Below are 25672 nucleotides of genomic sequence, written 5' to 3'. Positions count from 1 at the left end.
TGCAATTACTGAGTGTATTGTTCACTTTGATGCTAACATATTGTCTTTGGTTTTGTTTAAATGTTTCACATGTGCATGTCCTGCATTCTCCAGTCGCACTGTTTATTTCTTAAAGACAGTTCGAAGCTTGCTTTCCCCACGGTGTGGCAAGCGCGCCTCCGCTCATTGGGCAACCATCCCCAGTTCCCTGATGGGTGCGCGGCGTGGCAAAGGGCCGAAGGATTCACCCCCGTCCTTTATCCGGTTGTTGTGTTTGGGAAGATTGCCTCTCATCTAGAGCAACGTTTAAAGTAGTTTTGATTTTTTCCTAAATATCTGTACTTTGTTTTCAAGTTTTACATTAGAGAAAAAAATCACATTAAACCTTGCTGCTTTTCATTAATATTTGTTCATTGTTCATATAATAAGTACAGACCTTTTCACATAGATTATGGATGCAGAAAACTCCTTTCCTTTGAATACAAAAGTCCCATGTTCCCTGAATTTAAATTTTTTAAATTTAAATAATCATGTCCTGATTAAAATTTTCCTCAATTTAAAATACCAATGTTAAGTACAGCTTCAGACTGTTTCCATCTCTTTTTTTTCCTCTGTATTTAATAGAAATTCACTGACTCCTAAAGATTGAAGATTGAGCCAGGTACCTTAGTCTAGTCCTGGAATCCCCCATCCCCTGTTTACATGGGTGGTTCTAACCTCCTCACATACCTCTACTCCAGCTAAATTGGAAGTGGACCAAAGATTGGCCACACATGCCTTGGACGTGTCTGTTTTCTGTCTGGTTATAGCCTTTTAGCCTTCCTAAATCTACACATTTTTCAAGCCCAGCTTTAAAAAACTGGAAAATCTGCATATAACTTTCAACTCCCCCAAAACTTTACTAATAGCCTGCTGTTGACTGGAAGCCTTACAGATAATGTAAACAGTCAATTAACACATATTTTTTGTGTTATATGTATTGTATACTGTAGTCTTCCAATAAAGTAAGCTAAACAAAAGAAAAAGTTACTGAAAGAAAATCTTAAGTAAGTGAAAATACATTTACAATATTTATTGAAAAAAATCCTATGCAGTTCGAACCCATGTTGTTGTAGGGTCAACTGTTATGTACATGTAAAACAAGTGGAAATTCAAACTTAATTCTTTGATTAATTTGTTTATCTAGCCTGGCTAATTCCATTTCAGACATCTTACCCATTTACTTGTAGTTTTTATCTTTTCTAAATTTAATAGCCTGTTCGGAGACATGAGGAAGTGTCTTCCACTCACCACAGTGATTTCCGCGTCATTTTCTTGAGTTTGACTTTAATCCTGTTATAGTAAATTCTGAGTGCCCGCCTTCTTGGGCAAACAAACCTCTCAATCAGATGTTTTCTTAAAAGTGTATTTTATGTTAATATTAGTTTGGGTGCATGCTGACATTGTTTAGAAATCTTTGTTTGAGCCCTGACCAGTGTGACTCTGCTGGGCATCATCCCACAAACTGAAAGGTCGCTGGTTTGATTCCCAGTCAGGGCACGGGCCTGGGTTGCAGGTTCAATTCCCTGTCAGGGCACCTGCGGGAGGCAACCAATCAATGTTTCTCTCTCCAATCAATGTTTGTCTCCCTCTCTTTTTCCCCTCTCTCTAAAAATAAATAAATAAAATCGTTTTTAAAAAAGAATTCTTTGTTTGAAAACTTTAATGATTTGATTTTACTTATAGGCAAACACATTACTACTTCCACTAACACATATACTTTGTTTCCATGTGAAGTGGAAAATGTTGTTTTATTTAACACTCCCCCACCCCAGTATATTTTACACATTGAAATCCAAACTAAAGCAATAGCCATGGACTTCTGTTTGTGTCCGTCCTGCAAAGTCTGTGGATCTGTCCACTGATCCACTGCCGGAGAACTAGCCTGTCTGATGATGAGAGCCCCCACACTCCCAAGTCAAATGTACTTATTTCTGATGCAACTGCCAACTGATAGTGAGTGTAATGCTAAGTAAGAGTGAGTCTCAATTATTTCCTCTTGGCTTTGATACTCTTTAATTATTTGTCAGTACTTTCCCTCTCTTCTTTTAGAAATCCATAAACATTGTGCTTGTTTTCCCTTGGACTTTTCTTCTTACTAATTCAGGTAGTAAATAAGAAATACATCATCCCCTAGTTTAATGCATGCATTTTAAAAAATTAAGTCCATACTTTAATTCTACTTATGACTCACTTCATTTGAACATCAGTCATTTATTAATTTAGTCAATATCTACTTAAACAATCTGTGACCACAGTGACTAGGAACTGTTGGTAGTGAAGACACAAAGATGAGTATGTCGTGGTTCATCTGTGGGGTTCACAGAGAGGTGGGGGGGACAAGGGTACAAGTCATTGCTGTTGGAGAGTTGTTACTGCACAGTCACGAACAAGCGACACCGGATACAAAGGCAGAGGAGGGAGGCAATGACAGGGAAGGCTTGAAACAGATAATGACATTTGAGTTTTGAAAGATTAGCAAGACAAGGAATGATATTTTGGGCCATGAGAATGGCATATGTTTGGAACAGAAGCATCACCCAACATAGCATGTTTGGCAAGCTCCGTGAGAACATTGCACGCACGTGAGGTGTCAAGGTGATAGATGTTGTCGCTGGAAAGGTGGGAGAGTCCTGGGTTGTAGAAGTGTCTTATGGGAGAGTCATGTGCTAACCTTTGAACCTGTGGGCTAGAGGGTACCTTCAACCAGTGACATGGTCAGGTATGGCGTTTTAGGAAGATAGTTTTGGAGACAGGGAGAGATGAAATGTGAACACTGGGGATAAATATGGAGACGAGTTAGGAGGCTATTAGAATAGTCCAGAGGAGAAATAAGGAAGCCCTCTTTAACCAAGGCTGAGGCACCAGGGCGGGGCAGGGAGGGGCCAGCTGAGCAGCGTTTCTCAGGGGCACTCGGGGGTGTACCCGGTGGTGAACACTGAGAGTCACTGCTCTTCCCCACTTTTTCTCTCTCTCATCCTCATAAGCCAAGTGTCCCTAGGCAGTTAGGGCAAATAGGGCTACCAGATCAGCTTCTGCTTAGTTCACCTTAACGTCTTATGGTTTGAACTCCATTAATAATTAGACTTTTAGAAAAAGTGACCAAACCAGTTGATCTTGTAACCGAACTTTGTGCTTCTAAGTCAACAGCTCTGAGAGAGCCACTGTGCTGGTCTATGTGGGGGGCGTGCAGTGTGCCCTCCTCTGACTTGGGAAAGAAGGTTATACCTGGCCGTTCTGTATCAGTGAGTTATATAAAGGAGGACATAATAAGCCACATGTACTCGGAAAGTTACACAAAGAGAGCAAAGAGCTGGTTTTTCTCTTCATGATGCTTCTCAGGTTCAGCATGGCTCTGTTTCCATGGCAACCACCTGGTCCAGGCTCTCATTTTCTCATGCTTGGCTTACTGCAAGAGCATTTTGGCTTGTCTACCTTCAGTCTCTTCCTCTCTCAAACTCCCTGGCCCCCTCCTCTGCTACCAGGTCAATCTTCCGAAAGTGCTGTCTGCATTGTGTTTACCTGTCTGTCGTTCAGGGTAAAGCCACCCCCTTGCATTCCAGTTTCACTGTGATCAGGCCTCAGCTGTACCTATGGGGCCCCTCGTTACACAAAGTCATGTGGGGCCCTAACTGTGACGTGAGTCTTGTTTCTGCCCTAAACTCCACTGCCTTTGAGAATAGAGACCCCAGCACACGCCCATTTTGTATTCTACCGAGAACCACGCACAACTCTGAGCTCGCAGTCTGTGCACAGGGAAGTGAACGTTCCTGCTCTTGCGCTTTGCCGCTCGGTTTATTCGCTCCTCCCTATCCCCACTGGGGCTGAGGGCTGTTTCTGGTTGTTCTGTGTTGTTAATTGTCTTCTCCTTCTTAAAGTAGTTGATAGTTACACAGCATATATTATCCAAAGCTTGCAAGATACTTTAAAAACCAATTATTATCCTATCTTTGCTTTTAAATATAGAAGCCTCTCTCTTCAGCAGAAACCACAATGACTCAGCGACTTGCATGTCTAAAATGGTTTCTGCATTTTTTCTGCGGCCTGTCTCTGCCATGGCTGTAGATTGACATTCGGGGTTAATCACGGCATCGTGGCCGTGGACCAGGCGGGCCGAACGAGGTGCGGCGTGGTCTCCGTCTTCAGTGTGTTTGGACGCAGGCGCAGGGAGGAAAGGCGCAGCTTGACATCCCTGAAGGGTATAGTCTAAGGTGCTCTTAAATTTCCTAGTTTTTCAATACAGCTATGATTTTTAACTCAGCTTGTTTGTAACATTGAGATAAAATAACTGCTTTGCCGTCAGAACATATAATAACAGAAGAAAACGACTATGAGCTAAGCTTATCCACCAACTGCTGCATAGGGGCAAGTAGCTAAACTCATTCCTCAGCAGCCCACAAGCTGCCATGTTGTGCCCTGTGGGGTCTCTCTGGGAGCACAGAAGGAATAAACATTAAATCTTTAAATGTCAAGGGGCCCCTTTAGTTGACTTCTGGTGGCTAAAGAAATATTAAAATGGCCCTGTAAAGTAATAATCTTTAAAATTAAAAATGAACGAATGAGTGGGAGAAGCTGAGACAAGAATCTTATTTTATGTTTATATTTTCCCTAATAATTTGTTGACAAAGCTCCATCTCCTCTCCCCTGTGATCCTTGCCCTGATATTTTCTAATTGGGAACAGCGATAATACACAGGAAAGAAGTGAACGATTTCAAGTAATGGTAAATGTCATGAAAGAACTAATATGAGGGGATCTCATGTGTTACTGCCCATCCTCAGATAAGGTGGTAAGACAAGGCGTCTGGGAGCAAAGCAGCGCTTGAGCTGAGTGGTACAGTGGAGCCAGCCAAGTGACGAGCAGATGCAACAGCAAGTGCAAAGTCCCTGAGGCAGAAGAGGCTTTTTACGTCAAAACAGAAAGGAGGCCAGTGCCTGGAGCATAGCGAGCAAGATGTGAAGAGGGAGGAGATGCCGGCAGAGGCACAGGCAGGGGTCCTATCAGCAGACGCACGAAGCAGCAGGAAGTGGGAAGATGTTGTAAGTTTTAGGCAGGAAGAAATTTGGTCTGATTTACGGTTTTAAAGGACTGATTGGGGAATCCGGGTGTGTGGAATGTGAACTGTAAAGAGGTGAGAGTGGAAACATGGAGACCAGTTAGGACGTTATTTCAGTAGGACGAGCAGGACAACGTGGTGACAGCAAAGGTGGAAAAAGAGGGCAAATTTAAGATAATTTTCAGATAGGGCTGCCAGGACGGGTAGATAAATTGATTTGGAAGGCTGAGGGAAAGTGAGAGATCAAGGGTGGTGGAGAGATGGAACAAACTGATTTTGAAAAACCATGTGCAAATCATTTATTTGAGCAGTGATTTTACTAGAACACATGATAAGAATGAAATGCGATCATGCATGGAAGCGGGCGATGCAATGTCTGACACACCACAGGAACACGTGAGATCTTGATTCCTACCCCCAGCCTCAGCACATTTGCACAAGGAATTTGCACTCTCACATTAGCATTTATTTAGGTCACCAAATTTCCAGCAAATGAATGGAAAGCTCATTGGTGAGTATTATGTGAGATTCAGTCATCCACCAACTCAGTAAATACTTCCCAGGCGGCTTCCTTACGTGGTCATGGCATGTATGCTGGGAACATACTGGCACGTTAAGTGAATACAGTGCCTAGGCTTAAGGAACCTGCGGTCTGGTGGGGTAGATACAGCTCATTATTAAACGGCGCTTGGGAACACTGAGAAGACTAGCAAGGCACACCTGGGAGAACGTCGCTTCATGCCTTGCTATTTTCCCTAGTTGCCTGCGTCTTCCCCTCTCCTGCCTTGCCTGTGACTCCAAGGATTTCTCAACCCGCCCCTTGGTTCCAGGTCACATTTCTCGTGTCCCATGGAATGCCTCCAACAGGTGGCCACACATTCCTCACCACCTCCATCCTTCATATTTTTCTGTCCCTAGTGCTTGCCCTATTAATATCTTTATTGTCATCCAGTTTGCCAAGCTGGGAGTGTCTCAGATGTTAATAGCATTGGCAACTGCATAGGATTACTATTTTAAATCTCATTTTTTTTAACAAAAAATGAGACTAGAGAGGTTAACCTTCCTGAAGTCGCACAGCTACTGGACATCAAGTCTAGGTTTTACGTCCAGGTCTCTCTGACATCTCAACTTTTGTCCTTTCATGACAACATTTTGAAGGATTGTTAAAAATTTTGGTTAGGAACCATGGTACAGATGCTGCTTTTAGAGCATAAGCTGTTGTTTTTGTCATTTCTTTTAGAACCCAAGACACATTGGACCCTCAGCATATTCATAGAGACGTGACTGTGTGAACCCTGGTGTTCTGCCGGACTGACTTGATTTGTCCTGGGTCTAGCTTCACTCTACCTCCTTCATTGGTTCAAATAACTCACATTAGATTTAAAGCACTTGTATGTCATGCGTAGACATCAAAAAAACTATCATTGCAGTTCCCACTTTACTAGCTACATAATCTTGGACAAGTCATTTGGCTTTTCTAAACTCAGGTGCCTCCTATGTAAAATGCGCATAACTGGTTGTTCAGATTAAATGCAGTAATGCATACTCTAAGGTCTTAGCATAGTTCATGGGCCTTATAAACACTGAATAAATGGTAACCGTTGTTATTGATACAAATATTTATCAAGAGTCTGTGATGTGTAAGTTGCTTGGTTAAGCTCTACTTGGAAAGAAACAAGTATGAGGTGGCGAAGGAGCCCACCGGGAGGGAAGACCCACACACATGTGCTCACTTGTGACTGTCGCCGTGCAGGACAGCCTGTGGCGACGCTGAGAGGTGTAAGTGCTGAACTCGTAAGGGAGGTGGGCAGGGAGCTGGCCCCTCCTGGAAGGTGGAGGGAAAATCACCCCCGCTCTCACTATTTGTCTAGTTCTTAAATTCTCCTGAATCCATTTGAAACCAAGAGTGAGTGAGTGGGGGGTGGGGGCGTGGTATGGCCGTACAACCTCTTACCATCTTTATTTCAGAACATGGACTTGTCTGTTAAAAAAAGAGAGATGTCCCCATCTTGGCATATTCATTGTGTGGAAACATCCATTTGCTACTTCATGGGCTGACCCATATAACTCCACTGAAAATACTGCTTTTCACAGAGACAGCTGTTAAACCTCACCTAGCATTCCACAGCACACGAAGGCGCTGGCGGTGGCAAATGGAACCGAGAACTGCGGATGGGCCAGAGGGGGAAAGTGGAGCCAATTTACAACCTATCGAGATGAATGCGGCACCTCACTATTTTTAACAGCAGTGGCAACACACACACACACACACACACACACACACAAATAAAAAGTGAAATGCTGGTCTGACTTCAGAGGATCAAGGACAGTTTAAATTCTGTATGCCGTACTTTTTATCTGATCAATTTAAAATTAAGGAATAGGCCGCCACTAACATTTACGTTATGTTTGGAAACAAAGATGAGCCCAGGGTGTAGCGCCCAGGGAAGGGGACAAAGGGAACGAACAGCATTCCATGGTCAAGGCCGCGCCGCCCTGAATGTGGCTTTGAGAAAGTGGCTCTTCTCTAGGCCGCGGGGCCGCGCTGTCGGGCTGCGGTCTCTGCAGCTGTTGGCTTGAGGAAGAGGCGCCCCTCAGTTAAAAACCGGGGAGGCCCGGGTGCTTGACCATCACAAGCGTGTGTCAGGAGCGACTGCTCTCAAGGCAGGCTTCTGGAAGCCCCTCCCAACCCCAGTCTACGCGTCTTCGATTCCTTCTCACCGGTGGCAGGACCGGGCTCCAGACCAATTCCCCGTGGAGTGAAGTGACGGGCGCAGTCTCCCGAATAAGGTAGTTTTTTTACTGGGCTCCATTCCCTGAAGGGTGGCAAGTTACAGGACAGGGGCTGCTGCCTCCTTGCTGTGCAGCTGCGCCCTGGGGTCTCAGCTTCCTGGCTCTGCCTCAGACAGGTTTTGTGACTGCGAGCAAGTCGCTGACTTACCTGCCACCTCAGTCGTTTCGTTAGTGGCATAAACGTGTTCAGCTGCCGAGCTTTCCAGACTCGAACAGCATCACGTTATTTGTGACCCTGTTGTCCTGTCTAGGGCTTCCTCTTCAATGTGGGTGGTACTTTGAGGGACACTGGCCAAAAAGATGTGGCCTTGGGACAGGAAGTAGGATTGCGAACAGTCTAGAATGGTCCAGAAACCAGCAGCGTGTGGCGCAGTGTTGAGCAGAAGCAGGACTTGACTGGCAGCATGTATGTGGAATTTTCCAGAACCAAGCTCTCAACACGCCTCAGTCATCTTTACCTGACCTGTTTGTTGGATCCCGGGACCTTGCCAACTGGTTCAGAGTTCATCTTTTTTAAAAGTAGGCTGTCAGACAAATAAGAAATAGCTGGAGAAAGAAGGCCTTTTCTAGCTGAGAAGAGCATGGATCCTTTGCTCCTTCTTACCCATGTGTCTAAATCTTAAGCACGACCTGACAAGGCGCTTGGTCTCACGGGAGCGTCTCATCAGTGTTTGGCTAACGCTCTTTCTAACGTTAATACGGCCTAGGCCTTCACGTCTTTCTAAGCCCTAACCCAAATGAACACAATGCATTTTATACTTGTTCTCCCCTCCTTCGTGACTTCCTGGGGGGATGAGGAAGTGACTAGTTATCTAGAACCCACTCTGTGCTAGGCACCGTGAGAGAGTCCTGTATGGACATTCATTAGATTTTCAGAGCAAGTGGCCAGGTAGGTGACATTATGAATAAACAGAGGCTCAGCGAGTGTTGCGTAACTTACCCATCACACAGCTGGAAAATGCGACTGAGAGTTGATGTACTAATACTCTGCTCTGCATGGGGAGAGGAGTTTAACACTCACTACCCTTGGATCGGTATCCATCCCACTACGGAAGCCCGCTTCTGTCTGCGTCCACGGTGGGCAGCAGAGACGTGACTGCATCGTCCGCACAGTGTGTTCCTCCTCCCGGGCGCCCAGCGCACCTGCTTCACCGCTGTGTTCGGAGGCCTCCCTGGTGAGCGCCCCTGAGGTGAGGAACCCCTGAAGGAAGGCTCGGCGTGTTTCTCTGCGCTCCGTGTTTTTCTCACAGCACCATATATTAAGCCAAACATGCGTTTCATTGACATTGGAAATTGGGTCCTGTCCTGCCCAAGTCCAGTGACCGTGCCATGGTGGTGTGGCTCAGGAGGGCACTGAGGCACGGGCCGTGACGGGGACTGCGCCCCGGTCCCCTGCTTCCGCCCTCCAAAGCGACGCTTCGGTGCCTTAGACCAGTGGTTCTCATCCTTTTCCCCCCCATGGCACACATAAACTAATTACTGAAGTTCTGCGGCATACCAAAAAATGTATTTTTTGCCGGTCTGACAAAAAAATAGGTGTAATTTTTATTCATTCACACCAGATGGCTACTGTTGTGTTAGCAGTTGTCATTTTTTTTTTTTATTTGACAGCCTAAGGGGAAAGTGGTCAGTGCCCCTGACTACGCAGTCAGGGATCGTGTGTTGTAAGCATTCCTGTGGCCCCCCTGGTGGACAGTCGCCGCTTTAGACCGTGTCTCTGCGGCCTCCGCCGGGGCCCCTTTGCTTTCCTCTCACTCTGCCCCATTAGCGGATTCGTTCACGTTGCCCAGGTTACCTTCAACTTGCTGTTGAACTTCCTTTACAGAACATTTTCTTAAATGTTCTTTATGATAATATAAAGAAATCTGAGGTGTTGTGTATTTTTAACTGATAAACTCAGTGAAGTTTCTTATCATTGGTTTCATTTTTGGATTACTTTATAACTTCAAATTTTATTTATCCAAAGTGTGCTGTATTTACTGCGGCGTCTCCTCAGCAGTAATGGATGATTGGGAGGGCTGGTGAAAGACGGGGAAATGCTCACGGAGGCGAGGACTCTCCAGGGCTTTGAAAATCCCTGGGATCCATTCTCTCTTCTCACCAAGTGATGTTCTAAGAGAAGGATTTTACCCGATATATACCAACAGCCTGCTCTCCAAGGACAACTGGGAAGCAGGACCAGGTTTGGAACATTGTGGAAACTGTGAAAGCAAGGGTGATGCTTTTGTTTGTTTGTTTTCTGTGCGCACAGGGCGCCTTATTTTCCGTAGAGGGGCATGTGCTGCGGGGAGCGGGGCTGGGCTGATGCCCCCGCAGAGCAGCGACGCAGTCCGCGGGCCTCTGAGAAGCCCGCTGGGTCTTGCGGTGAGAAGGGGTGGGAGGTGAGGATGCCGGTGGCTCCTGGACGGCCGGCCCCTGCTGGCTCTGGCCTGGCGCACAGGGAGATGAGGCGGCTCTCAGTGTGGTCGTTTCCAGACGGCGAGTGCCTGCCGGGCTTGGCGGGTGGCACGTCTTCCCCGGGCATTTGGTGCCCCTGAGCCCGGGCAGGGCCCCCCCGCTGCAGGCTTAGGCTGGCCCTCACCCTTTCCCCAGCTCTGCGCGTCCTGGACCCAGGAATGGAGCTGAGGTTGCTCAGAGCCAAGGCGCCCTCCTATCTTTCACCCTCAGTCTGTAAGGAGGGCGGCCCATGAAGCCCTAGCACCTGCACCCACTCGCGCCTGCCGGTAGCTGCACCTTCTCCGTCCCCCACGGTGCCAGCTCGGCTTCCCCAGGCTCGAGGCCTTGGTGCAGGAGCCCCGAGGAGTCGCCAGCCGCTGCTTATCCTCAGGTTCCTCAGGGCTCTGGTCCCCAGGGCCTCCTGTGGGGCCCGCTGCGGCCCCTCGCTCCTCCGTCTGATTGGGGTGGGGACACCCTGACCTGTGCTCCCTCCTCACCAGCCACCACTGCTGTCCCCCGGCAGGAGCCCGCGCTCAGAGCCCGAGGCCGCACCTGCACCTCCACCTCCACCTCCTCAGGACAGTGCGGTTTTAGGGGAAGCCTGATGGAGAGATTGGGAAAACTGAAGTGTGTGACTGCTTATTAGTAGCATCTCTCACACAGCACTTGGTTAAATGTACCTGTTTTAGGTGCAACTTGGTTTGCTCATTAAAATGTCACATCTTAACTATTAACATTTAATGTTCAGTCCATACAGTTTTAACTTCTTTTGTGAGCATAAGAGCCAAACCATACAGTTCCAAAGTCTGTCGATTCATTTTTACTTCTTTTAATCAGAAACCTTGGGGCAAGGCATTTTTTGTTTCTGGCTTATATAAGACAGAGGGACGCTTCTGTCAGTGTTCTCTGAGACCAAGTCAGGTGCAGGAAAGCCTCTCCCCTATCGTTTAAAAAAAAAAAGCCATCAGAAAGAAATCTTGTACGCAAAGGAGTCAGTGAATTCTTCCTTCCTTGTACGTCAAAACGTCCCCTTGTCCTCCAATGGGAAGCCTCTGTGGCAGGTACTGTTTACACTCACATGGCGGCAGCAGTCCCTCCACGCAGAGTCTCCGGCTGAACTTCAGCACATAATAAACAAGATGAAGACGGAGCCGTCCCTGCGCGTGCGTGCGTGCGTGCGTGCGTGCGTTCATGCATGTGCAGGGCGGGCGTGCGAGGCCCAGAACCTCGTCCCTCCTCCTGAGAGCCCCCTTCCAGCCGGGCTGCCCCCGGCCCTGGTAGCCCATCAGACCCCGAGGAGCTGGGATTTTCATATGGAGAATCTTCTCATGCTTCTGATCATTTTCCAGGAGACTCTTTACTTTGTATAGTTTTTAAAGAAACTTTTCTAGGAAGAAATAAAGGCCTGACAACAACATATAGATATCTTATTTAAGGTATTCTGTTAATACTTTAAATATTTAACCAAGAAAACTTTTGTTTTTCTGAGGTCTTAGAAAAGAAAGCAAACAATTGTCCGTTAAGGAAGCACTATTTCCCTTTAACCCAATTCCATCATTAATCTACTTTTCTAACACAGATCACAGAAAGCTGCTGATAAATATGTGTGTGTTAGCTGCAGAGATCTGGAGACTTTTAGGAAACGAAGGCCCAGGAGAAGGTGGCGGGGCGCCCTCGGCCCCCGGCTGCTTTGTACTGCGCTGCAGCTACCTGGGCCGGCTGGCCTGGTCCACGAGGCTGCCACGCCGGGGTTCCGAACGCGTGTGGTCAAGGAGCTATGCCGGGAGGGGACCTTTCCTTCATTTGGCTACAACTGATTATTTATATCCAGTAAATTAATATCACATTTTAATTCTGAGATGTACAGTTTTTACACTAGGGGCAATTCCCAGCTGTATTATTACTGGGGAAGCACTAACCTGACCCCAGTCTAGCAAAGCAGTGTTGTGGACTGTTAACTGAGGGTCTGTCAAGGTCTGTGACTTAAGAAAGTTGTTTTTACTTTGAGAGTCTCAACTTTAGTAGTTCCTTCAATGTATCCTGTTGTTATCAAATTGTAGGTCTTTATTTTATCACATTGTATACTTGTAAAACATTCCCTTTTAGCTGCGGCCGGCCGGCCTTCCCAGAATGCTGAGGTCTTCTGCACGCCGGAGCGTGGCAGAAAGTCCGTGTTGCACAAACACTTCAACTTCAGGGTGTGTCGCCTCCTGGATGCTGAGTCCTTGCTCTCCTGTCTGTTCTCTATCATTTCTCCCTAAACCTCTCCTAGGTCGGGATTTAAGCAACCTCACAAGGATTAGAGCTTTCAGCTTTGAATATGCATTATAAAATCAGACTTCTATCTGTTTGTCGTTGTTAGACAGCGAGAGCGAATAAAGGTCAGCCTCTTAGCTGGCAGGCTGTCTGATTTCTCTGTGAGCATCACATGGCAGGAGAAGCTAGTTCATCTGTCTGTGGGCTTAGGGTTCAACAGCATAAGCTGTCAGACGAGCACTGATTGAAGGTGGACCAGGAGGGGAAGCGCATCTGTCTGAAGCTCGCCATTGGCTTCTTATTACAGCATTCTCCCCCGAGAGACACGCTCTGCATGCTCATTCACCGACCCCCTCCCCGCCCTCCCCTGCCTCGCCTACCCCTTCATTACTGATGCACAGCGAGAGGCAGTGGCGGGCGGGCGGCAGCAGCGGCGGTGGCAGCAACAGCAGCGGCAGCAGGAGCGCTGCTTGTCACGAATCAAGGATTGCAATGAGCTCATCCTTTTCTCCTTGCAGCCTCACAACTGCCCCGGCTTCCTGGCTGCCGCTGCTGTCTGCTCACACACAGACACGCAGACACAGACACACACATACGCGCAGCGTGTGCACACACACACTAGACCCTCCTAGGCAGCTTGTACATTTTGACACATGGATCTGAACTCTCCTACATCACTCTTGGCCATTTTCTTGCATTCGATTGCTTTTGCCATTTTTCATTGAGATCAGTATTTGATTTTATTTTCCAGTCTACTTTGGGGCTCTTGTGCCGCGGCTAATTTAGCCAAAATGTTTTTCTTGTGGAGACATTAGCTGGCGATTCCCAGCACTGACTGGCTTGTGTGTGCTCCTGGGGAGAGCTAAGCTAGGCTCCCCTCCCACTGCACCTCTTAAAATTGTGGATGAGAGACCCAGCCTCCTCACTCTGGATACCTACTTACTGCTCATGGAACAAGGGGCGCCCTGCCCGGCCCCAGCTGCTAAGCTCACACCCCCCGTCAGAAAGTCCCAGGACATGCACGACGAGAGGACCAAGCTGGTGAATGAGTATGCGTGTCGCGTGCTGGAACTTCTGGGGATGGGGCATCGTCTGTTTGTGCCTCGGCTTCTGGCGGTGAGACTGTTTTTCATTGAACTTCATTTGGGGGGAGTCAGCCACCCTCCGAGAGGATTCCTTGTGTCTTGGAGGAGCTCGCGGTCTTCTGTTTTCTTCTCTTTCACGCAGCCGAGAAGGAAGTGCGAGCGGCCGGGGCCGCGGCCGCGGCCAGGGGCTCTCCCGCAGCCTGGTCCCCGCCACTCCTAATTGGCTGGAGGAGCTATGGCTCTTTTCTCGGAGCCCAGGGCCACGTTAGTGGCATTATCTCTGTGGCAGCCACAAAAAAAAAAAAAAAAAAAAAAAAAAAAAAAAGGTTTTCTGGCTGGCTCTGCTCAGCAATAAAGCAGAATATTCAAGTGCTAGTGTTCTGTTCCTGTGTCTCCAAAGGGTTAAATTTTACAACAGGCATTGCTACTTATCTAGACTGTGTGTGGTTTGCTTTCTAACCTCCCCATTTGATTGCCTATTTTATTTTATTTTATTTTATTTTATTTTATGGATAGGGGATTTTACCCCCTAAAAACCCTTGGGTAAGAAATTATAGATTTATCTCCTGGAATGTTCGAGCTGTGTGTCTATAGAATAGCTTCAAACTGTTGGGTCTGTGCCATGAATCTGGGAAGTCTGGCTTGCTCGTTTTTCGATTTCCTGAACAAGAGAAAAATCACACTCCCTTGCTTCCTACCAAGGGTTAAAATTAAATACCCACAATCACTGGTGCAGGGCTTCTTTTTAGTGGTTTGAGAACTACACCTAGCAACTGTTCTATAATGTAATTGGTCGGCAGTAGTCCTATACTGTTATTTGGAATAATTTAGCTTTGTCTATTTTAGATAATGGAGTTTAATGCCATTCCGACTGTTCCTTCATTATGGTTCTCTCACATTTGAGTCTTTTCAAAAGTACAGTATTGGCTTGACTGAATTTAACTGTTTTCTCTCACATATTTCCCTCCAGTGCAGTTCATCCCTGTTCACCCTTATCTTTACCATTATCACTCAGTCCCCATGTATGTATTTGCATACACATATAATCACAGCAGACGCGTTAGGCAGCTGCGTACGTAAGGGATCCGTCACCCCGAAGCAAGTCTGGTTTTCGTTCCAAGATGAAGTTAGATACTGCGACTAGCATACAGTTATAGGGAGGAGGGCTGCCTTCTTAAGAAATACAGTGCCTTTGATATTTAAGAAGGAAATAAAAAGTGTTCAATACATGTTTTAATGCCCAGGTGAGGTCACCGATACTCATGTAGATTTTGTTTCCCTGAATCACAATTTTTTTCTTAATAAAGGAGAAAACTGAAGATTCTTGATTCTGTTACAAAGGGTTTTTGCTTTTTCAGTGAACAAATTATAAGTGAAATAAAATTTTTAAGTGAAATAACAAATACTGTATTTCAGGAGCTTTGACACTACGAAGGACTAAAATATATTTCAACGAATTCTCTGCATCTCCTTGAGGAATCAGCGGTGGCCTAATACGTCCATAAAGACTGCTCAACTCTGTCACGAGGGCCTGACCGGGCAACTTTCCCGTAACCCGGGGCTGCCGCGCTTTGGCCTTTACACCTGCAGTGTTTTGAAGGAAAACAGAAACTGGTCATTAAGAATGTCTCTCGTAGACAATCAGAGAAGAATTTAAGATGCCTCTAGTTTAGAACAAATTATCAACAATCGAGTCCCCAGGGAGTTAGATTTCCCAGCTTAAAGTCTCAGGGAGGTCATATATGTATCCGTATGTGTTAAATGTGAATGCCTGTGGGTTAAACACAACTGAGCAAGGTGGGCTTGGTTGCCCCGTTAGGTATCTGAGGAAGTACATCCCTTGGGTTGTTTTGGACTCTGATATTCAGAGTCTAGGTCATAGTGCCACATGCACCGCATGTGAAAAGGCTACGCGGAGGTGTCCCTGGGGCCATTCGGAGCCCTCTGGTGGTGTCATACAGTGTTGTGCTTACAAGACTAGTGGTGGAACTGGGGGAGGCTCTACATGTGAGGCCATCACACGCCCTTTCCCTGGCGACGTGGCTGCGGATTGGGGTCAGCGCTCTGAGGAGTTACCGCTCCAAGTTTAGCACGTGCACCAGGGGAAGTACGGTTGTTCCGCCTTGTCTGGGTCGCCTGGCTGATGGGGTGGGGTCGGTGGCCCATCTGCCCGGGGTGGCGCCACGAGGAACCCTGCCGTGTGTACTGCTGCGGTCTTTCCCTTAGCAGACAAGAGGGCCAGCCCTGGAGTTTAGGGTGCGTTTTAAACATGGGTGTGTGTGGGTTAAACACATACAAATACCTAATTTTACCTTAAAGATCCCAGTAGGTTTTTTTTTTAATATGAGGTAACTTCTTAAGAAGCTGATCAGATCAAAGGAGATTAATCTAGACAGTGTTGTACAATAGATTTGGGCTTTGAGCTTTCCTTAGCAACTGGTGCCTGATTCACAGCGGGGCCATCAACCTGCTAGGACCCCGGCACATTTGCCGTGTTTGCTTGTTGTTCGTCAAAGGTGTACTTTATTAAGTTTCCCTTCAATAAACCAGGTACAAGCACTTCGTCATAGATATTAGCAAAAGGCCTAAAATCTGTAGGTAGAGTCACCAAATAAATGCTTTGTTGGTGAAATTAAGACACCAAAGCAAGAGACACAGGTACCTTAGATACCAGCTGAGCCGTGATGCCCTCCTCTGAAGCCTGCGCCTCTGGCTGATTCGCGGGCCTCCAAAACTGTTTCTCAGCTTCATGGAAGTCCTGCTAGACACTGTGACTCAGTAAGGAAGGGACGGCCATTTGTGGGGAAAACAGCGAAGATGAGAAAGGGAACCATGCCTAGATCTTTTTTCCCAAATAATTCCCTAAAATAATCTAACCTAGAATCTGCGGCTTATCAGAGTCCCTTAAAGAGTCATCTGCCATTCAGGAATAGTTAGAGGCAGAAGCACTTAGAGCAACAATGGAACGTTAGAGCTCTTCCTTTCCACCCACCCTGGCTCCTTGAAAAAAGTCACTTTAAAATGTGATGCTCTTGCACTGAATTTTTCAGTGGGAAAAACACACTCAAAATGGTATCAGCAATGCCACTAGCCAGAGTCCACACTCTTGTGAGTGTGTGAAATGTGGAGAAGGAGGACAAACTTTCATTCTACTTATGTGCAAAATCTCCCCTTCCCCTGTAGGTCTCCCCCTTGGCTGTCCTGTGGCATGGGAATCATCAGGTCACGGTTTATTGAGATTGGTGTGGGCTGCGCTTGCACACAACCCCCCAGGCCCTGTGCACAGCGAGGCCAAAGGCCCATCAGGCCCCGGTGGGCGGGGGGGTCGGGAAACGCTTCAGCTGCCCCTTCAGGAGCCAGGGTGGGGTTTGATTTTGTTCAAACTTCTCATGCTGTCAGATTACGTCCTAGTTTTGTTTTTTGTTTTTTGTTTTTAATTTGTAGACTTTGTGAAAACATTACTTTTATGCAGGAAATGAAGGCGTAGAGAAGAGAGTGTGTCTCCATTTTCACCTCTGTCATTTACGGCTGCGAGGATAGCTCATTGGAGAGAGACGGCAACTCTCAAAAGTTAGAAGCCCCAAGGAGGAGTTGCTGTACAGACTTCTGATGCCACCCAAATATAAAAATCAATTCTATATCAACATGAGTCCTAAATCCACTTTCTAATTTGCATTTTATAAATGTTGATTAAAAAAAAACACATACTTGGTCTGCTTGAAGTGGAGCCTTGATGAATTCATGGACTAAGTGCATGTGGGGTCACATGCGTGCCCAGCATTTGCTCCCTTCATTTCTCTGGGCAGGTGGGAGGGACGTGTGCAGCAAGGACCCCTCTTACCTTTGCCCACTGAGTATTTCTTTCTGCCCACCTGCCAGGAAGGAGAAGGGGGAGTGGTTTCAATGTTTTTGACTCTCCGGGTTACCTTTTTATAATTTGGAAGATGTTGTTAGTAAACACATTCCCTGAGTGTTAGTAGAGCCACTAATTTTTAAAAGTTATCACTTATTAGTTCTTAATAAAAGCTGATGGAGTTCTTTCTTTTATTTTTCAAGGGAAGAAAACTTGTCTTTGCTTATTCAGATTTTTCTAATTCTTGTCTATTGTATCTCCTGGCTAACATTACTCAACAAATAATATCAGGAAGATAGTATTTTTATTATTTTACTCTCCCCTCACTATTCTGAAGGCAGTACAGAAAAACCTGAAGACCTTCTCAGTTGAAGAACAGCCGTTCCAGTTTCAGTGAATTCTTCCTAGCCTGGTGGGTTTCTGTGTAGTGAGCACAGATGGAGAACGGTAGCCAGAAGCCCGTACAACCTCTTTCGGCCGCTTGGGTTGGTTCTTGAAATGCTAGTGTGCCTGTTAGGGGTGCGTTCTTTAAGGCTGGATCATATCACAAGGTCCTGTGTTCCTCTTCCCTTCATCGTCAGGGTAGAACATTAGAATTCATGCAGTTGTAAACTTACTTGTAGCCACTAGTTAAGTTCACATCCCCATAGCCAGCTCACTAATAAGAGTATGTGCGACTGAAGCCATGTTTTAGTTTTATAGAAAGCACCACTATTTATATTTTAGACTAATATTACATCAACGCTTGACATTTGTGAAGCATATCTATTTTACAAAATAATGAATACAATTTTATTCAGATTTTGTTAAATATACATGAGACGTGTTTTTAGGGATAGGAAAAACATGTGTATTATAAGCAATGTAACAAAATGTTCATTATTTTCTCCCTGGGTGGTAAGGCCTCTTAGACTTTTTAAAAAATATTTTCCTTTTTGAGTATAATGATTATGTAATCGGTAAGAAAAAAAATGACCCCACTATGTAGACATATATACATATAGATAAAAATTATGATTTAAGAAAAAGTATTTTAAAAAAACAAAGAACTTTCTGATAAATTCTTAGGCAGCCATATCTTTGCAAAGCAAGAAGTGTCTATTCCTCAGTTGTAGAGAATAAAATTTCTCAGGTACAGTCACCAGAAAATGGAGAGTTCTACTCACCACACATACAAAAGCATTTGCAGTGGTACTCAGCGACTACGGACATCTCTTAAGGATAGAAAACTGGGGGGCAAGATTCGTCAGAGTTGAAGTGGGACCATAGGTTTTCTTCCAGGACACTGGCAAGCAAGTTGTGTTTTTTTTTTCTTATAGGCATATTTTTTTGTTCTCATGAAGTTGTCTTCTGGCATATTTTTTCATTCACAGTGAAGTAAGCTTTGTTTCAGTACATGAGACTAATGTATGTTCTTGCAACTTTGCCTGCCTGCTTTATGGAATTAAAAATGTCAGTGAGAGCAGAGTTCTGTTTTTAGCTACTAAAACATCAGTATCTGAGCATATTTGAGACAACTTTCCAACCTCTCATCCCTTATGTTTGCTTTGGGGCACACAAAACGCACTTGCATGCCTTACTTTAGTTCATTCTCAACCCTCTGAGGCCGAGGCGACTCCCATTTTTAAGGCAGGAGAGCAGTGGAGACTGTGCACCCCCATGAGTTAGCCCAAACTGGGACTGGAGTGAGTGGGCTTCATTCTTTGTTGCCTTTGTTTGCTGAGCACTTCCTAGAGGCGGAGTTCGGAGGGTTGGGTAAGGTGCCATTTCCACACTTGGCCTCCATGAGCCTCCCTGCTCCAGGGCTGGCAGAGCTCCCTCCTTTTGGGGCTTAACTAAGTTGGACAGGCCACGCTGTGCAGAACATCACTGACAGAAGCAGTGCCTTGGAAAGGACAGTTACAGGCCCTCTGGGTTCTGGTTTCCAGACCCTCAGCCTGGGCCAGGCTCCCCCCGCCCAGGTGGGGAGCTCCTTGCCACACCTGTCCGGAGACCAGAGCCTCCCCCACGCAGCACCTCTGTCCCGTGGCCGCCATCCTGGCCTGACCAGACGTCAGCTGTCGCAGGATCTGTGATTGCTCGTCTTTAATCCCCATCTTTCTGCTTTTGTATGAACTCAGGGGCTGGACTGGAAGTGAGGCCTTGGGCAGTATTAGCTGCTGTGTGCAGGCAGGGGACTGCCCCCCAGCGCTTGGGGGCTGTGTTATCAGGAGCCAAGGTCAGGGGCGCTGGAACATCGGGAACATCTCAGAGGTGCCCCCAGGGGCTTTGAGTAGCCAGGAAAGCTGCAGATCCTGTTTTCCTACAAACTCCAGGAGAGGCCCATCTAGAATTTTCCCACCAATCACCCAAGAGCTGATCACCAGAAGCAGCACTGCAGGGGAAGGAGGACTGGCAATGTGAGCGTCTGGTGGGGCTGGTCGCTCGCTGCCTGCGCAGTGGTTCAGCAGTCGCTATTTTACTGGGAAAGACCGTCCTTTGGGCTGAAGTTGCCCCTAGTAACTGCCGTTTCCAAGTAAGTTAGGTGAGTCGATAGCACTATATTATGCGAAACATTTTCTGCACCACTTACTTGCTGCTCTCGTGTCTGCATACTGAAGGGGGAGGAAGGAAGTCGGAGATGCGCTGAGCTTGGTCTCTCTCTGCCAGTGTTAGCCCAGCTGCTCTCTGAGGGCTAGTGTGTGACCCAAAGCCCCTTGTGAAAGTGCCTGCTGGGCGGATTAATATATTATTTTATTTTACATGTTTTTGTTTAAACGGAGAGGAAAGGGGTAGAGAAAATGATATGTATGTGTGTATAAGTGTGTGTATTGTTAAACAAAAATTTTAACTTCTCCTGCCAAAAGGCTTTTCACAAGAAAGGGTTTCTTGGCCATTACCAGCAAGATAAAAAGACCAGGTCCTGGGACATGAAGTCTAAACCGCCAGCCATAGCGCCAGGTGGGAAAGGCAGTGTGTTCACCATGTGGGGTTGACAGACTTTAAAAAAAAAAAAAAGGCATCAAGTAGGGGAGAGAAAGATGTGGATTGTTCTGGAAGAATTTACATTGGTTCCAGATGAAGCGGGCGGGAGAAGGCGAAGCGGGCTGGTTCTGGATTAGGCCCAGAGTGGGTCAGGAGGCGGGGTTTGTGCTTTGGGGTTGGTGGTGGGCCACCGTCCGGAAAGCTCACACAGAAACAGCAAGTGGAGGCACCTTCCTGTTCCCTCGTTCAGATAATCGCAGATACGGCCACCTGGAGCTTAGTGATTAATTCAGAGTTCACATCACACGGGCATTCCTGAGTGAGCAGTCCGGTTAGCTGGCTCCCTGGCTGTTAACAGGTCAGTTACCCCTGTTGCTTACTTTCGCTTTGCCGCCATTGTAAGGTAATTGAGAATGTCTCAGAATTTCCCTCCCTCGCTCTACACACACACGCGCGGAGAGCTATGAAAGTAGGGTTCATTTTCTTGCCGTCGGTCCATTTTCACTGAGTGCCTCCTGTGTTGTGGGTGTCAGTCTTGTCGCTCTGGACACAGCGACGGACAGGACGGGCAAGGCCCCTTTCCTCTGGAGGGAGCTGATGCAGACCTGGAAGCTGATCGACTGGGTGGGGAATGACCAAGGGGCTGAGGGGAAGATCTCAGTGCTCGGAAAAGGCCTCACTCCGATCTCCCATTTGGGCTGAGCTCTAGACCACAAAACGTCGCTGTCCTCATGAAGAGCTGGGCAGAGAGCACTGCAAGGGCGGCGGCCTGCGGACAGGCACGACCGCGGTGTGGCCAGCACGCCCGTGTGCCTGCGGCTTGAGCACAAAGAAGGGTGCGGTGCACGGCACGGCCAGGCTGCAGGGCGGGCGCAGGTTTCGAGGGGTCCTGTGGGCAGTGGTGAACACGGTCCCATTCTGAGCTCGGGGAGGCCCCGTGGGGGCCCCACGCAGAAGGGTGACGGGATCTGAAGGAGCACCGCGGGGCTGCTCTCAGGGGAGCGCGCTGGGCGGGGCATGAGTGGAGTGGGGCGCCTCTGGGCCGTCACCGCAGTGGCTCGGCTGAGGGGCGGCGGCCGGGCCGGAGCGGAGTTGGCAACGACTCAGACCCTGTCACGAACAGGGATTTCGCCAGCGTCCTGTCGGCTTTCAGTGCGGCCTTTGTGGTTGATCAGCTTTTACTCCTGAATTTAATAACGTGATATTTTGAACTAGTGCATAGTTCTATGATTTCTAGCCACCATGGGTTTTTTTTTTCCCCATTTTATTATTGAAGTTTTGGATAATTCAGAGCAGACTCTCAAAGCATCCAATTTCTTTTTGGAATACTTCTGTGTTACTGAGTCTGCCTGCACCTATAATTTGTATCATGATATTTGCCAAAAATGGCATATAGTTGTTTATTAAAATTCTTAGTATATTTTTTATTATAAAATCTTTCCTGTAGAAAATACAAAGAAAAAGATATACAACCATAATCTCACTATCCAGAGAAACATTTTATTTCATTTCCTTCTAGTCTTTTTTCTAGGCATGCATGTATTTATAAGTGGTTGTTATTTATTAAGGAAGTAAATTTTGCAAACACCAGTTTTCACGAGAAGTTGAGTAGTTGAGTGGCTTGCTTCATTTACTTCTCATGGCATTATTTTATTTTTAATTAAATTATTGGGAGACATTGGTTAATAAGATTATATAGGTTTCAAGTGTCCATTTCTAGGGTGTTGTCTTCTGTCACCATATATTTAGCCCCCTTTACTCTTTACTATCGTCCTGATCCCCTTCCCTCTGGTCACCATAGCATTTTTTTTAAAGAGTTTATTTATGGATTTTTAGAGAGAGGGGAAGGGAGGAGCAATGAGTGGGAGAGAAACATCCATGTGAGCAGGAACTATTGATCGGTGGCTTCTCACACACACCCCTACTGGGGACCAAGCCTGCAGCCCAGCCACATGCCCTGATCAGGAGCTGGCAGGCAGGGCGACCACAGCATTCTTTACAGTGCATGATCAATTTCTTATTTTCTCACTTGAGCTGCCAAAAGAGCCATCCTCCAATTAGGTGTTTATTATGTAACTCCGACGTGCTTTGATTGCATTGTCTGTGTCTTCAGCCAGCTTTGTAATACTATCTTTAAAATGCCCATAAAGCCACAGGTTAGTCCCAGGGTTTCATTTTTTTCCCCTTTTAATTTTTCTTCTCTCAGAGCTATAACTTGGTTAGGTTTGCCAGGATCCACCATTCAAGTCTTTAGGTGATATAAATTAAATATGTTAACCTGTTAATTAATTCTTTTATTGCTCCAAGGATTTAATGATGACTTATTCCAACTTATAATAAAGAAGTTAGAAATCTCTTTCTAAAGTTTTTTAGATCTAGCCTAGATACTAGCTGTAAAAATGCATCATGGACAATAGAAATTCTTTTTTCAATGTTTGTCATGATTCAGGCTAAAATGTGGTGACTATTCTGGGTGGTTATTTTGCAGACCTCCAAGGAAGATCTTCTGCAGGCTGATTTTGAAGGTGCTTTAAAGTTCTTCAGAGTTCAGCTTCCAAAGAGATACAGGGCAGAGGAAAATGCAAGAAGGTTGATGGAGCAGGCCTGCAACATTAAGGTAAGACACACAAATGTGTATGTAACGAAGGTGGAGCTCGAATGCATAAGAACATGGCAAATTATGTAAGAGCCGGTCCCTGTATGTTGCTGGATTTTGACCATGTTTAAGGTGATATGTGTGTGAGCTAGTCTCTCCCAGACTTTCTTGTCAGGCTGATAAGTATATAGTCGCTGTACCTTCTAGAAGGTTTTAGAGTGAAGGTGGGCAGGGTCAGGTGGTAACAATAGGAAGACTATCATCTATTGTATTGGTCAGGCTCTCGAATGGGCTGCGGTGATAGTGGTTTCCATAGCAGCAGATGCCGTTTTTTAGCTTCTGACATCTGTTTTAGGATTATTCAGGACAAAGCAAAACAATCCTGCTTAGATTCCTTTCTCTGAGGGACTTGGGAAGCTTTGAGTCTCGACCTACCTATTTACATCCCACACCTGCCAAATGGCTGCGGATACATTGCTCCTTATCGTATGTCTGATAAAACTACACCCATTGTATGGGATACTTTTAAATAGAAATCTCTATCCAGAAAGTTTTGGTACAAAGGTGAGAGATCACTTAAAAAAAAAAGGCACCGATTCACTGATATTAATTCTTGTACCTATGGAATATATACTAGGGAATTTTCTTACCTAACCATGACATCAATATAAATTTCTTTTCTGAACATACAACAAAGACCCCAGGTCTTATGGACCTTACCTTCTTGCATAAGGAAACACAATAAACAACAGAATAAATAAAGACTGTATTTACTATGTTAGAAGGTGATGAATAGTTATGAAGAAAAAAAAAGGCAGGGAAAGTGAGCAAGACGGGAAGTGGTGGGGAAGGGGAAAGTGACTGCTGCTGTTAGCCAGGGCGGACTTCCCGGAGGAGGTGAGGGAGCTGGGTTCAGCATGGAGAGGTCAAGAGGGGACGCTTCTGAGCGGAGGCAACAGCTCGTTCAAAGGCCCTGAGGTTGGCTCACACCCGGTGGGCTTGAGGAACAGCAGAAAGGCCAGTGCGGCTGGAGCGAGGTAAATGGAAGTGAGAGTAACGGAGAGGAAGTTAGAGGGCACGTGGGGAGCCAGGAAATGCTGACCACTGAGAGGACTTAGGTTCCTCTCTGTGTGAGGTGCGCAGCCCCGGCGGAGCTTCCAGTGGACAAGGGGTGTGCTCTGCCCGAGGCGAGCGGGTCACAGGGCCCGCTCTGGGGAGAACAGGCTATAGAAGGGAGGAGGGAGCTCAGCCGGGCTTCGGCAGCCTTGCTGCTGAGAAGCGGTGGTGGAGGGGGGTGAAATGTTGGGGGGAGTGGGAGCGGGGGCAGGTCGTTGGGGCCTGGGTTATGATTTTGAAGGGGGCCGAACTCATGATGTGTTAAATGTGGGCGTAAGAGGAGAGGAGGGGCCGGGAGACTCTGGAGATTCTGGAGCAACTGGAAGATGGAGTCGGCCGTGGATTCATTTAAGCTCGTTACCTAAAATGCACTTTGACATAGCACATTCAGGCACCACACCCACTGTAACACTTCCGCACTGAATTTTAACTTACCTGAGTTTTAAATGTTAAGATGTACAATGCAGTACTGAAAGTAAATAACTGAAGAAATTATATTGTCTTTCAAATCAACTCTATCTTCACACAGATCCTTTTCCAAAGATATTAAGAAAGGTAGACCTTTGAAGTCTTCATCCTGAAATGCAGAATTCTGAAGGATTCTGGCCTGATTACTTTACAGGACTGGGCCAAATGACTAAGTGTGAGCCGCATTTACGACTTTGAAAATGCATTCTACTGCTCGTAGTGGCTTTGCTCGATTTTTGATTGAAATTTGATAGGTAGTCTTCAGCCAGATGATTGTACCGGAGCTATCAGAAAAAAGCATCATAAACTGGGGCGGTGCTGTAGGAATCAATGACAATAAAACAGTCATTTCTAAGAATAAAAGAGCACAGAGGTGAGAAATACAAGAGAGGTGGGAAGTTTAATGTTTTCAAGGGAAATCTGGTAGCATTGGAAAAGCCATCCAAAAATATGAACCTCCCAGGACAGGATTGGCCCAATGTATTTTATGAAGTTCCTCAGAGGATGTAGGTAACTACCAGTCGCTGAGACAGAATTGTGGGATCTGAGAGACACAGAAGCATAAAATGTTAGAATCCAAGTCCCAAATGCGGCCTGAATGGACCGCTCCTGGAATGAAAGGCTTCTGGGCAACCAGAGTGACGTACTTGGCCATGAATGGCCAGATACAGGTATTTTTTAAAGTAATAACAGGGTCGTTATTTTGTTTTTTTGGGTTTCTTCTTTTTTTTTTTTTACCCCATTATCCAAGGAGACTGACTTCTTTTCAGATATTTAAAGCAGTGCCCCCAGGACATCATTTTTTTTTAAGGTATAATTGATACAACATTGTTAGTTTCATGTGCACAACATACGATTCAGTATTTTATGTATTCTGAAAATGATCATCACAGTAAGCCCAGTTAAAATCTGTCACCGTACATAATTACGGTTCTCTTTTCCTGTGGCGAGAACTTTCCAGATCCTCTCCCCTGGCTGCTCTCAGGGGTGCAGTACACTGTCGCTAGCTGTTGTCACCATGCTGCGTGTTGC

At 46.3% G+C, this 25672-nt stretch overlaps 1 protein-coding gene across 6 annotated transcripts in view; it reads left to right on the top strand.

The window, feature by feature from the left end:
* Positions 1-25672, top strand: part of RABGAP1L (RAB GTPase activating protein 1 like) — a 439381-nt gene that overhangs the window by 313606 nt on the left and 100103 nt on the right. For 5 of the 6 annotated variants that reach the window (XM_054587734.1, XM_054587732.1, XM_054587733.1 and 2 more), the window contains one exon: positions 22949-23077. In XM_054587734.1, coding sequence (XP_054443709.1) covers positions 22949-23077 — 129 coding nt within the window. Of the gene's footprint in view, positions 1-13506; positions 13675-22948; positions 23078-25672 lie in introns of those variants that run through there. The other variant, XM_054587738.1, reaches the window with a different exon arrangement.

The sequence above is a fragment of the Pteronotus mesoamericanus genome, unplaced genomic scaffold (genome assembly GCF_021234165.1).
Source record: "Pteronotus mesoamericanus isolate MK-2021 breed Mesoamerican mustached bat unplaced genomic scaffold, CSHL_Meso_final scaffold_1186, whole genome shotgun sequence".
NCBI classification, from domain to species: domain Eukaryota; kingdom Metazoa; phylum Chordata; class Mammalia; order Chiroptera; family Mormoopidae; genus Pteronotus; species Pteronotus mesoamericanus.
Note: the sequence above shows the minus strand (reverse complement) of the source record. Positions and strands in the feature narration are given on the sequence as shown.